Consider the following 13,818-nt stretch of genomic DNA (forward strand, 5'->3'; position numbering starts at 1 on the left):
TTAGGAATGATCATGCTCCGGAAACAGTTGACATTTCAGGTTCCAGTCAAGATCTACCGAGAATGGTTTGGGCAGCAGGTGGTCCAAGTACTCCACAAGGGAGTGCGAGATGAGGTACGGCCTTTACCATTTTTCTGCACATGCGGAGCCATTGTCCGCTCCTAGAAGCCTTAAACAGAGATGCCACCCTGCTACACAAAGTTAGTACATTTTATGGCTCGTGACCACCGGGTCGCGAGCCGCGAAAGGGGCACGGTGCACCCGGCTACCCTAGCCCCGCCCCGGGCACACACACATCGTCGATAAGGGGCCAACAACACCCACAATCCCCATTCTCTTCCTTAGCCCAGCTTACCTAGTTTTGCCTTGCTGCATACCCCACACCACTCTTCTACTCTTTCCTTAAGCCCACCCTTGGTCCACCATGGTGTACACATTGCAGTGATCACCCGAACCCCGTGCATGATCCGGAAATGCCACGTCATCCCTTACCCTCAGCACATATTCCCAGTCCCTCACTGACCGCCTAGGAGGAATGGTTGACCGATGCCACGGCCAGCAGTAGCTGGTGAACAGTGCGAGGAGCCAGTGGCCGCAACCTATGCAGACTTGATGTATACCCCAATCAAGTCTTGTTCACTCACCCACTTCCACGTACCGAAAGCTGACATGAGGCCCTACCTCAAGAAAACAGTAGGGCTTGCTAAAGTGTCTCTGCAACATAGGGCCCTCCCTTATAGGAAGAACTGCATCTGCGTTGAGCTCACGTATTACTGCCACCAATTTGTGGTCGGAGCACAAGAACGGAGGACTGGTGATGCCGAGTGTCAGCTCCTCGCCCCTCCTCTAATGACGTGCTCGCATCATTCTATGTATTCACTCTTCACCAGCGTTCCTGCTGAGCTAGCAGTGTGCGTGCATCTCTTATGCTGAATTCCAATGGCAGATCGAGACCGCTCCGTCGGATCGCGTACGGAGGGCGTCGGAGCGCGTAGATTTGCCACCTCCCAGTTTGCGATTGGAATGCCAGTGATCCCTCGGGAGCGCGACGCCAGCGCCGCAGCGGCGACCGCGGAAACTAGGCGCGCCGCCGGAGCGGACGCCCTGCTAGCTTCGTGTTCGAGTGCGACAGGAGTTGCGCGAGGCGCGATCTCCGCGTTGACAGACGCCGTCTCGGCGAAACAAAAAGGAGGTAGTACGAAGGCCGTAATGTAAAACCAAAGCGTATGTACAGGATGGTCCACTCTCCGTGAACACGCGAGTATGCGGCCGCGGTCTTCGGAGAGCCGGTGAGCCTGTCCCTACCGTTCACGAAAGAAGTGGCGGATGACGCGCAGGCAATTTGCTCGCTGCTCGATTTTCCAGCCTTGCGACTGCGAGACGCAAGCCGCTGAACCAATCAGCGAGACAGTCGAGCTTTCGGCAACGACGCCGCCCGCGGACACGCCGAGCGACTAACTGCGCTGCCCCCCGGCCAACGTTTCTCCCTGGCTGCCGTAGTCGTTGCTAAGCCTAACTGTTTTTCATCGATGCCGCAGCTGAGGGCGCTTCGGAATTGGCCAGCGCTGTAGTAAAGGTGCTACTCGCGTCACCGTTTTACTGTGCTCCTCATCTCATAATAAAATAAAGACATGATCGATTTCTGCGACGCCTCCAACAGCGGAGCTAGCAGACAGCAGGCCAGCCGCACTGGGCATCAGGAAGAAATTTGCTTGTATCGCAGTTATCACTCCTACCAGCAACTCGGTATTGGCCAACGATCCTCAAAAATGATTCATTTTTTACATTCCTCTACTCCAGGGCTTGTTATGAACGCGAACAAAGAATATTAGCGCATTTTTCTGACGCCGGCGGCAGGCATATACAGGCCGGCAGCTTCACACTCGCTGTCCGTTTCAGACGAATCTTCACTGCTGGACTCTGAGCTTTCAGTGCCCGAGTCGGAACTGTCACTTCCATGAAGCAAAATTAGTGCCGCACGGCTCGAAGCAAGATCATTGCCGTCCACTGTTGACTGGAAAGTGCCCATCTGTCCCGGCTCGCCCGGCTCACCACGTAGCGACGACAGGAACGAAGCGGCTGCTGCCGGTCGCGACCGGAAGCAGACGCGGCGGAAAAGAAAACGTCACGCGAGGTTCCGGTCAAATCCGCCGATTTCGGCAGATCAAGAATCGCTGCTCCACGGAGCGATCCGGGATTTACGCCTGATCCCGATCTGCCATTGGAACATACAACTCGCGCTCCCATTTTACCATTGGAATACGACTGATCCAAACCGAGCAGAAAAACTTGATCCCGATCTGCCATTGGAATTCACTATTAGACAAAGTGAGAACATCTCAAAATCGAACACCATCTGTCTGGCAAACAGTTATTTCTCACGACAGCCCCTTTCACAAACTTAGGGGACCACATGGGGGCCTCGACTTACGTCACCACAGCCAGGTGAACTACAGAGTCCAAACCCTTGGAAACTTTTCACAGATCAGCTAACTTCTGCATCTTGGACAAAGGGAAACTTAAAGAAGACTGTCTTCTTAAGGCGTGCTTGTAAAGAGCTCCATGACTTGCACATATCCTTCTGCATTTACAAACAACCCATGAGTACACGAAGGTACCTACAAACCGAATTAGATCATCCAATCACACACAAACAGCCTGAGACAGCATGCTTGGTGGATCATACTAATATCACGATCATGTGCTCTGATGCAGCCAGCCTCAAGCGACCTTTACTTAAATGCCTACCATGAGAACTGCACCCACAAGACCACCAAGAAAGCAGTGCGGATATGCAAAAAAATTTATCGGAGACCACGACATGAAGCCAAAGTGGAGCGTGCACTACCCATACCAGGAATAAGGCAGGGTTGGCACTTGTCGAACCAACAGCCCGGCAGGCTTTTTTACCACGCTCCCAGCATCACCTTGTTTGATGCAAATAACAAATTAACAGGACGGTTACCACTCTACAACGTGAGATTCAGCGACAGCTGTTAAGGTATGTTGGTGTACACAATACGAGAGCGACTTCATATCTGTATAGTTCCAGAGCGTACTTTTCTAGCTTTCCACAAATACTTGCTTCTCGACTAGCCTTCCTCTCCATGTCTAGGCATGCGGCACCACCGATGACTCTCTGCTCAGTGGTGAGCTTCGCAGCAGCCGCTGCAGGTGCACTGCGCTACATTCTCGCCATGTTCTGTCATGTCATGTGTGTCATGTCCATGGGAGCTAGCAACGGCGTAGAGGTAGAGCATCCGCCTCACGTGCAAGAGGAACGAGGTTCGAATCCCTGCGCAGCGCAATTCTCCACCGGGTTTAAATGAATAAAAAAAAACTTCCCGTGTCGATGGAATTGCAAAACCAGGCCAGGGGTGCGGCCTGATCTCGGTGACCAGAACCGCCAACGCACTCCCTCACCAGAAACAGGATTTAACCACCCTGCTGTAGTACTTGGCCGCAACCTTCTATGAACACCCCAATTAACCCTTGGCCCTCAGTCCCCAGCGGCTGCGGAGCAACTGACCCAGGCGGCGGTCAGACTTGTGACGCAGCGGACGGTGCTAAGAATCATTGGCTCCGGACACGCCGCCATTGGAAACTGAACCTGGCAACGTTTAACGCGAGAACCTTATCCATTGAGGCTAGTTTAGCAGCGCTATTGGAGGAACTAGCGGGTATTAAATGGGATGTCAGAGGGCTTAGTGAGGTTACGAGGACAGATGAGGCGTATACAGTACTACAGGGCGGGCACACACTGTGCTATCGTGGAATAGCGGACAAGACGAGAACCAAGTGTTGGATTCCTCATCAATGAGGATATAGCACACAACAAAGAGGAGTTCTATAGTATTAATGAGAGGGTTGCAGCTATCGTAATTAGGCTTAGTAAGAGGTACACACTGGAGGCAGTACAGCCCTATACGCTTACATCAAGCCATGATGACCAGATCACTAAAAAGTTTCTATGAAGACGTGGAATCGGAAATGAACGAAGTAAAATCACGGTACACTGTACTAATCGGTGACTTCAATGTGAAGGTAAGCAAGAAGCAGGCCGGAGACCAGGTGGTAGGCGACCATGGCATAGGATCCAGGAACAGTAGGGGAGAGTTATTAGTAGAGTTCGCAGAGAGAAATAATTTACGGATCATGAATACCTTCTTCAGGAAATGAAAGAACAGAAAGTGGACGTGGAAGAGCCCCAATGATGAAATTAAAAATGAAATAGACTTCATACCACGCGCTCACCCCGGTATTGTGCAGGATGTGGAGGTCCTTGTAAAGGTGTGTTGCAGCGAACACAGAATGGTAAGGACCCAGTTAGCTTACACCTGAGAAGGGAACGGAAGAAATTAGTGAAGCGGAAGCCCATTAACGAGCTAACTGACAGAGGGAAAGTAGAGGGATTGAGGATATTGCTGCAGAACAGATATTCGGCTCTAACTGGGGGAGTCTTAACGTTGAAAGAACGTTAAATCTTAACGTTGAAAGAATGAACGATAATCTCGCAGCTGTCATTACGGAGTGTGCACTAGAAGTAGGCGGTAGGATGGTCCAACAGGATACCGGGAAGCTATCTAAGGAGACGAAAAATCTCGGTAAGAAACACCAAGGCATGAAAGCGTCTAACCCTACAGACAGAACAGAACTGGCGGAGCTATCAGAGTTAATAAATAAACTCAAGGCAGCCGATATAAGGAAGTTTAACATGGAGAAAATCGAGCATACTCTAAAAAATGAAGGCACTCCCAAAGGAGTGAAGAAAAAACTAGGCGTAGGAAAAAAAAAACAGACGTATGCACTACGAGGCAAAGACGGCAATGTCATTAGCAATATGGATAATATAATTAAAGTAGCTGAACGGTTCCACACAAATATATACAGTAGTGAATGGCACTAAGAGGCAAAGGCGGCAATGTCATTAGCAATATGGATAATATAATTAAAGTAGCTGAACGTTTCCACACAAATATATACAGTAGCGAATGTAATCAGAACGTTACTGAGAGAGGCAGTCGAGCACAGCAATGGGACATCCCGCCAGTAACGAATGAGGAAGTAAAGAAAGCCTTAGGAGCAATGCAAAGGGGGAAAGCACCTGGCGAGGATCAGGTAACAACAGATTTGTTGAAGGACGGAGGAGAGATTGTGTTAGAAAAACTGGCCACCCTGTATACACAATGCCTTATGACCTCGAGTATACCAGAAGCTTGGAAGAACGCTAACATTATCTTAATTCATAAGAAAGAAGACATCCAATACTTGAAAAATTAGACCAATCAGCTTACTTTCTGTTGCCTACAAGGTATTTACTAAAGTAATTGCAAACAGAATCACGACAACCTTAGTTTTCAATCAGCCAAATGATCAGGCAGGTTTTTTGTAAAGGATACTTGACATTAGACCATATCCACGCTATCGACCAGGTGATAGAGAAATGCCTAGAATATAACCTACCCCTATATATAGCGTTCATTAATTACGAGAAAGCATTTGACTCAGCTGAAACTTCAACAATCATGCAGGCATTATAGAATCAGGGTGCAAAAGAGCCTCATGTGAAAATACTGGAAGATATCTTTAACGACTGCACAGCACTTCATAAAGTCGGCAATTCAATTCCAATCAAAGAAGGCTGTCAGGCAGGGAGACACGATCTCACCAATGCTATTCAACGCGTGTTTACAGGGGGTGTTCCAGGGTCTGGAATGGGAACAGTTGGGGATAAGAGTTAATGGAGAACACCTGAGTAATTTGTGATTCGCTGATGACATTGCCTTGCTAAGTCACTCAGGAGATGAACTGCAAATCATGACCAATGAGCCAGACAGGCAGAGCAGTACTGTGGGTCTAACAATGAATATGCAGAAAACCAAAGTAATGTTCAGCAGTCTAGCAGGGGAACAGCAGTTCACAATTGGTAGTGAGGTGCTGGAAGTGGTAAGGGAATGCGTGTACCTAAAACACGTAGTGGCTGCTGATCTGGATCAAGAGAGGGAAATAACTAGAAGAATAAGAATGGGGTGGAGCACATATGGCAGGTGCTCTCAGATCATGAATGGCAGTTTACCAGTATCCCAGAAGAGAAAAGTATACAACAGCTGTACCTTACCGGTACTCACCTATGGGGCAGAAACATGGAGGCTAACGAAAAGAGTTCAGCTGAAGTTAAGGACAATGCAGCGAGCTATGGAAAGAAAAATGATCGGTGTAACGTTAAGAAACCGCAAGCGGGCAGAGTAGGTGAGGAAACGAATGCGGATTAATAACATCCTGGCCGAGATCAAGAGGAAGAGCTGGGCTTGGGCAGGGCATGTAATGCGAAGGCAAGATAACCGCTGGTCCTTAAGGGCAGTGGAGTGGATTCCAAGAGAAGGCAAGCGTAGCAGGGAGCGGCAGAAAGTTAGGTGGGCGGATGAGATTAAGAAGTTTGCGGGGATACAGTGGCTGCAACTGACAAAGGACAGGGTTAATTGAAGAGACATGGGAGAGGCCTTTTTCCTGCAGTGGGCGTAGTCAGGCCGATGATGATGATGACACTATTGTGATACCCTCACTCTTCCAGAGTAGTTACCCTTCGGATGGTTTGCGCAGCAACCATCCACTGGTTGCACCTTTTTACGCTCCCGCCATACCCTTCATCCACAGTATTGGTTGGCATTTCCTCTACTCTCACGATAGCCCCCTTTAACGGTAACCCCTGGCCAGTTGCAGATTTCTCCACCACTCATGTCAGACCTTCCTCCTTCCGGGGCAGCCACCCTCCGAGTGGTTCCCCAGACAACCCGCCCACCGGTTACACTGCCGCCTGCGGCGTACTACTACTACGACAATGCGAAACCAAGGAGCGGGTGCTTAGCAGCTGTCGCTGTAGAACGACTGTTCACCGTAAACACGACGCGCATACTGAGCACGTGCCTACAGCAGAAAGCCGCGCACAGAGCTGATGGATGTCAGAGGCCCGCTCCCTTGCGCCAAGGGCACCGCACCGTCTAAAGAAACCTGTGCAGTGATTGTGAAGAGGTCCACATGGGACAAATATATGGCATCTTCGCAAGGCGACCGAAGTAACACCACAATTATGCAAGAAAAGCACACAACTATCAAATTCTATCATAAAGCACCTGCCCGCAACCAGGCACCAAATCGAAGGGGAAGAGAGAATGGCGATTACAGTGAGATGGCATCAAGATCCCACTGCAAAATCTTCGACGCAACGGCTCCATTAATCAACGCGGTGGAAATATCACCCAGATCAGCAAACAATTGTTCGTAGTGAACAAGGGTTCACATGGAACAAGACCCGTCAACTACTTCTTTTCACTTTGGCCAGTGACTGTTCAAAACTATTAGTTACATTACTTCCCCCTCGCCAGACATTGTTTCGCCACGCAAGGCTTATGACTGGCAAACAATGATCCGGCCAGCGGTAACGGTGTGTAAACAAGGAAGCTCTGGATTGTCCAAAGTGCCCGTACCTTTACATGAGCCTCGTACAGAGGCCCTTCCACATAAATCGTCTGGCACTGCTTCACTTATCGTGGTGCACTTACCAGGCGACGCCAGCAACTGCTAGAAGTGCTGACACATTATTGGCAAAGTTACATCTGGACATCAAATTCTCATGAGGAGCGATATTCCAATCCTGTCATGTTTTTTTATGCTAAAGCATAGAAATACGCACTGCCTGGGAGTGCATGGAGAAAAATGAGATTGAGCATTCAGCGCGTTTCTATTTCACTAGGAGTCAGGGCCTGCCCTCACGTTTGACTCACATATGGCTATGATGAATAGTTCTGCTGCCAGATGGAATGAAAGAACAGCCAGATACAACCACAAAAGCAACACCTGACTACGCGGCCTGCAGCGATCCACGCACTATGCCCCTGCATTTCATGTTACTCGCCTCGGAGACAGGAATAATTTGATGAGTGGTTCTAGGCCTTTCATGTCCAGTTAACTGTCACGGCAATACACAACAAAAGAGCACTGTATCTCAACTTTCCACGTAGACTAAGTCAACGCTGAACCGACTCTGCTCGAACCAATGATTCTGCCTCTTCCCAGCAGGGGATTCATGCGGCACTACTACTATCGCACCGCCAAGCTTGAGCTTGGGGAGTCTATTCAACCCATGAAAAGCCACACAGAGAAGAGACGTGGAAAGCACCAACAAACAACCACTTATTTCGTCGCTTTGTATCATGCATGCCTCTTCCGCAATTTAAACTTTTGACACACAACACGTGGTCGCTAAAGAATAGGGTCATCTGTAGGTCTTTAAAAAAAAAAAAGAAAAGTGAGTTGATGTGCGACTTTACTCTTAGCCTATACTTTAAGACTGGTGCAGATCCCAAGGGGACTATACTTGACAACAAAACATAGCAGTAAAGCTCCAGACTACACGCAAGTCACTAACTACATCATGCAAAACGTCGTGCAACCTTTAGAAGTGGAATTCACTAACCTGTCTTTACAGACGGGGTCATCCAAAGATTCGAGAAGAGCCCAACTCACCACACGGCAGCGACAAGGTGCTTGCGCACAAGGCAATCACTGAGGATCGAGCAGCCGAGATTGCGGTGCCAATTGCCAATCACTATCTATGCTGGCAGAGGTTGCATATCTGACGCATGAAACCACCCCTCATCCCAGAGACTGGAAGAGGTGGCTCGCCGCAACATGTGCCTCGGTGCCATCTCGTGCGAATGACAACACTGAATGGCCATAGCAAACCAAGGCAGGAAGCGAAAAATGGCAAGCCAGGCTTTCTACATTATTGTGGACAGACCGTGCATGTCTAGAGTGCCAAACTGTGCGGTTTAAGCACCGCACCTGGGACAAGTGGAAACAGTCAAGCATGCGGATTAACGGGCAGAAAACATTCTGGCAGCCCAACTGTAAAGCCCCATTCACACGTCTCTCACTCGGATTGGTACACCCTTGGAGAGCACGGGATGTCACGCCTCAAATGGTTACGGCACAGTTTAGGTGCGCTTAAAATAGTTGTCGCAAGATGTCTGGTGAAGGCAGCCATGGTGTTGCTGTTCCCGGAAGTGCAGGGAGCCAATGCCCCGCTCTGCCATAGAAGTGTGGCGCATGTTCGCGCCAAGTGCTACGCAACCGACATGATACCGACGCAAGCAAGGTATCTCTCCAAGCCTAAGCTTGCTCTAGCCGGGGCCACAGCGTACACGCCACGCAGAGTGCGCGGTTAGACAAAAGCAAGGCCGTGCGTCACGCACACGCGGTACATGCATAGTTCTGACAGCGACAAAACGAAGCGCTATTTGCCTGTTTCAGTCCAACTGTCATTGTTAAAACTATGCAATTCATCCACCCGAGGCTCACATTGCAGCCCGTAATGGGAGCACGTGCAGCAGCCAATGCTCTCGAAAAAAAGCATGAAGCACTGCATCGTGCAGTGTTGAAAACCCTGTCGCGCTCTTCACTGCAGCCAGGTCTCCGAGGAATGGGCTTCGACCCTGCGACTATGAACGCAGGGTGCAGACATGAGCATTTGTCACAGTTATTTCGTCCCTCGTCTTTGAACCGGAACACTGATATCTGAATGCTGATGGATGGCTTTGGCGACGGCTAGCCGTCATTTTAGCATGGCCTCGGCAACGTGTACCATCAGGCTTGCTACAGCGTGACACGAATGAAGTGGTGAAAAGAGCGCAGAGAGAGGACACAGACACCACAAAGCGCTGACCTAGGCAACTGCCACATCTTTCAGTGGCAGTGGTCATCCCCAGAAAAGTTTGAGTGAAAGCTGCATAGCTTTCCTTCGTAGCCATGCAGCAGCGCTTAATTCCCTTAAAGACACTGAATGTTCCAGCGCAGAACTTGACACACACAGCCTTCTCAAGCATGCACCTTGTGTTGAGGTCAACGCCCTGTGGTGTCTGTCAGAGGCGGCAGTGATGGGCGCGGCAGTACTCACCGCTGCGCACGGGTGACACCATCAGGGGGGATGGGCTGCTGAGCTGGCCGTTTGTCTCGGTAACCTTGATGGAAATGTCGCTGGCACGATTGCTCTTACCCTTCTTGAACTCGATCTCCTCGTAGGGCCGGGTGTCCGCCTCCTTGGAGACCGAACTAGACGGGGGCAGAGAGAAAAAAAAAAACGGGGAGAGAAAAGAGGGAGCTGCAGGACGGCTGCCCAGTGACGACCACGGGTCGCGTGCGCACCACAGCCCTGCGCGCGCCTCTCTTAAGCGCCGGCTCTGGCGGCGCCTACGCTGCAAAGGACGAGGGGGGGGGGGCAGTGGGGAAAGTAGCGACAGCTGCTCGGGACAGCGACCACACATCCGACTGAGGGGACTCAGGGGGCGGCTACAGCGTACGCACAAGACACCAGGTGCCAGTTTTAACATCAGCAAGCAGAGGAAGGCCACAGCCCCGGCCTAGTTCAATGTGATGAGCACAGTGGGTTAGGTAACAACACGTGCAGCTGCTCAAAGGGTTAACTAGCAATCATAAAGCACTGGGCAGCTTGTTACCCGTGAGAGGCTTCGGTGGGCAACTTTGTATGCGCGCTCTGGTACTGCAATGCTACAGGCTAGTGAGGCTGAATTTGGAGGAGCCATTGGATCCTCCTTCTGACCTCCGACGTATTAAAATGGGCCCAAAGTTTTGTGAAAACATCCACAGACCATCTGTGGCACTGGAGCTCCCATGCACCAGTGGCAGATCAGAGAGGTGCCATCAGCACCAAAGTCATCTCCCAAGGCCCAGACTGGCACTCAGCCAAATCTCAGAGAGGCTAATTTTTTCAGACTTCCCAAGCCTGCACAAGTAGTGGAGGACAGCTAGCACCAGCCAACCGTACCAGCTCAATGAATGAACAGACAAGGGCAAGAGAAGGAAGGCCAATAAATCCGAGCCTTCCCTCTTGTGAAGCACACAGCTGTAACAATGGCCCCATAATGCGCATTCAGAACAGTGTTCGGCCCCCACTTCTGCTTCATGGCTCCAGCCTTTTTTTACGTCGGGTAATGAACGCCTGGCCAGTGCGGCCAAGTGAGCCCAAGGAATGCCTGCCGCGCCACATCTGCATGTGTGGCTTCCACCTTGCAAACCACCCCCCGAGAAACAACACAGAATTTCATCATCACAGTGCCTTCAATTTGTCTGGCCCTGTGCTTCGAGAGGCCTGCATTATTGCACTGTGCTTGCAAGGGGCCACATGTGCCAAAAGGAAGACACAGTCAAGGTGGCCACAGCGGTTATTTCTAAACAGCTAGAGCAGTGGACCAGTGCCTGACATTTCAGCTGCACCATATTCCCTCAGAACTTGTCCCCAATCAGCAGCAGCCCATTAGATGCAAAGCCGTCACAGCCGTCACCACCACCTGCCCACAACTTTTGAAATTTACAACCACCGCTACAAGAGGCAAGACAAAGAACTACTATACTGCCACGTATCATTGTAGTGTTTGTTCATTCACGCTCAAGGCTGCAGGAAAGGGCTGTTATCATTTTTGTTCGTGACGCGAGAAGCGACCAGTCTAATCTCGATTGATCGCAGCCATTAAAGGCTGCATCCAGGTTTTTCCAGATTACTGTAGATGATCCTGTCCTGCTATCTGAAAGTTTCTTTGCCGGCTTTAAATTGAGCGATGCCGCGAGCGGCGGACATTCATAGATCGACGATTGACGAGCACGCTTGTTGCTTACGCCACCACCGAGTGATTCAGTTCTTTAGCGGGCGCCACGGCTTGGTGGCGACACAGCTTGTAGGGGGTGTCCGGTACATGGAAGGCTACCCAGCACCTCCACCAGATGTCACGTTTTAGTGACGGCAGTCCAGCGGTCAGGAGACACCAGAAATACTTGCAAACGAAGCTCTTTATTAGGGCTGACTTACGCCCGCTAAAGAACTGAATCACTCGGTGGCGGCGTAAGCAACAACCGTGCTCGTCAATCGTCGAACTACGAATGCCCGCCACTCGCGGCATCGCTCAATTTAAAGCCGGCAAAGAAACTTCCAGATAGCAGGACAAGATCATCTACAGTAATCTGGAAAAACCTAGATGCAGCCTTTCATGGCTGCGATCAATCGAGATTAGACTGGTCGCTTCTCGCGTCACGAACAAAAATGATAACAGCCCTTTCCTGCAGCCTTGAGCGTGAACGAACAAACACTACAATGATACGTGGCAATACAGACATCAGTGCCATGTTAGTCCATTTTTTCTCTGTCTTGTCTCTTGCAGCGCTGGCCGCAAATAGCTGGTCTTTCCTTTTTGCAGGCAATAAGAAATATTTGCTGGTGGGAGAATTTCTCAATTACTTTTGTTTGACCCCCCAAACTTTCCACTATGATGGTTGTGACAGGCCATTGAGTGCCACTGGTCAGAAAGACATCAGCACAGAAAGATCGCTTGTCAGAATGAGCCATAGCGATGCACAGTGTGCATTGTTTGTGTGCTTCACACTGCCATGAGAAGAACTGAAGGCTTAAAGGTTCCAAATATCTTTTTGTCTGGAAACAGCAGACAGAAAGAGAGCCAGGTGCAGAGCGTGACATGTCCTGGTCATGCACGGTTTCTGCTCTCCAGGCCAAATATGTGTCGCAATATTTGCCTCCCGAAGAACTCTGCGAGCAGGTTGAAGAACGTGTTCAGCTCTAGTGGCATGTCTCAGATTAATGCTATGTCTCTGTCTTTGCAGCCAGGCAGGTTTATGGCATCCTGACAAAGAAGGCAAGCGTGAGCTGCTTGATGACCGGCTGACAACCTTGCAGTGGACACTTGTTGGACATGAGCAGACCCACGAAAAGAGACATGGTTGGAAAGAGAAGAAATGAAGCCCCCTCTGAACTGTGCACACAGCATCCCCAGCGAGCAATACGGCGACACCCAGGGAGCCCTACACGTCTATACCTGGGCTCCAAGCGAGGTGCCTCCGGTGGCGGCTGCGGCGGTCGTGCGCCCGTGGGTGGCCGGACCACAAGGTACAGCTCTACGGGCCTGTTTGGCCCCCTCGAGTCGGCTGCACTGAGCGAGATAAAGCTGCCGCCGACCTGCCTACGCTCGAGCAGGCCCCCGCTACGCTCCACCGAGCGCCGGTAGCACTTGGTGCCGCAGTCCACTGACGCTGGTCTCTTGGGCGCATGGTCAGGCCCCTGCGCCGAATGGCGCCTGATGCGAGCGTACTGGGCTGCGATGGCCCTGCTGCGCTCCGAGTCCCCGTCTTCTTCGCGCCTCAGCTGCGGCGAGTTGCTAGTTCGGCTCCCCCAGTCCTCGCGTTTCGGGTCGTTAACAGCTCGGTTCCCCGCCCGCTGTCTGAAGGCGTCGGATGACGAGAAACGCCTCGGCGGGTGGTTCGGAGGCCCGCTGCGCGCATTCGCTCGGTAGTCGTTCATGTCGTTCGCGGCTGGCGGAGCGCCGTCCACTCCAGCGGTCAGTGAGGGCCGCTCCTCCCGGCGGTCGGAGTGCGAGCGCTTCAGCGACACTGGCCCCGCCGCGCGGTTTCGGAAGTGAGCCGCGGACAGGTCGGCATTGTGCGACAGTGCATCGATGCGGGTCGCAGACGAGTAGCGCCTTTGCGGACAGAAGGGTAGTGGGGAGTTGTTAAGAAGCAGAGCATGCGGCAGGAGGAAGGGAGAGAGAAGAGAGAAGAGAAAAGAGAGCCCACGTTTTTTTTTTTTCTTCCCATCCGCGTCTCCTGCTGACTACCACACTCAACTAATGGGTAACCACACCCCCCCCCCCCCCCCCCCCCCCCATGGCACAGCAGCTATTTGAGCAATGGCAAACATATCACAGTGGCCCAGTGCACTACAACTCCAGGCTAGGGCACAAG

General features: G+C 51.2%; 1 protein-coding gene across 9 annotated transcripts in view; it reads right to left on the reverse strand.

Moving 5' to 3' along the window:
• The window catches only part of Amph (amphiphysin), a 160,084-nt gene that overhangs the window by 46,610 nt on the left and 99,656 nt on the right, over positions 1-13,818 (reverse strand). For 3 of the 9 annotated variants that reach the window (XM_089547577.1, XM_089547576.1, XM_089547574.1), the window contains exons 8-9: positions 12,897-13,556; positions 9,953-10,107 (exon numbers count right to left, since the gene is read on the reverse strand). In XM_089547577.1, the coding sequence (XP_089403703.1) occupies positions 9,953-10,107; positions 12,897-13,556 (815 nt within the window). The remainder of the gene's footprint in view (positions 1-9,952; positions 10,108-12,896; positions 13,557-13,818) is intronic. The other 6 variants (XM_089547578.1, XM_089547575.1, XM_089547583.1 and 3 more) reach the window with 3 other exon arrangements.

The sequence above is a fragment of the Amblyomma mixtum genome, chromosome 6 (genome assembly GCF_055824585.1).
Source record: "Amblyomma mixtum isolate Tamu chromosome 6, ASM5582458v1, whole genome shotgun sequence".
NCBI lineage: Eukaryota > Metazoa > Arthropoda > Arachnida > Ixodida > Ixodidae > Amblyomma > Amblyomma mixtum.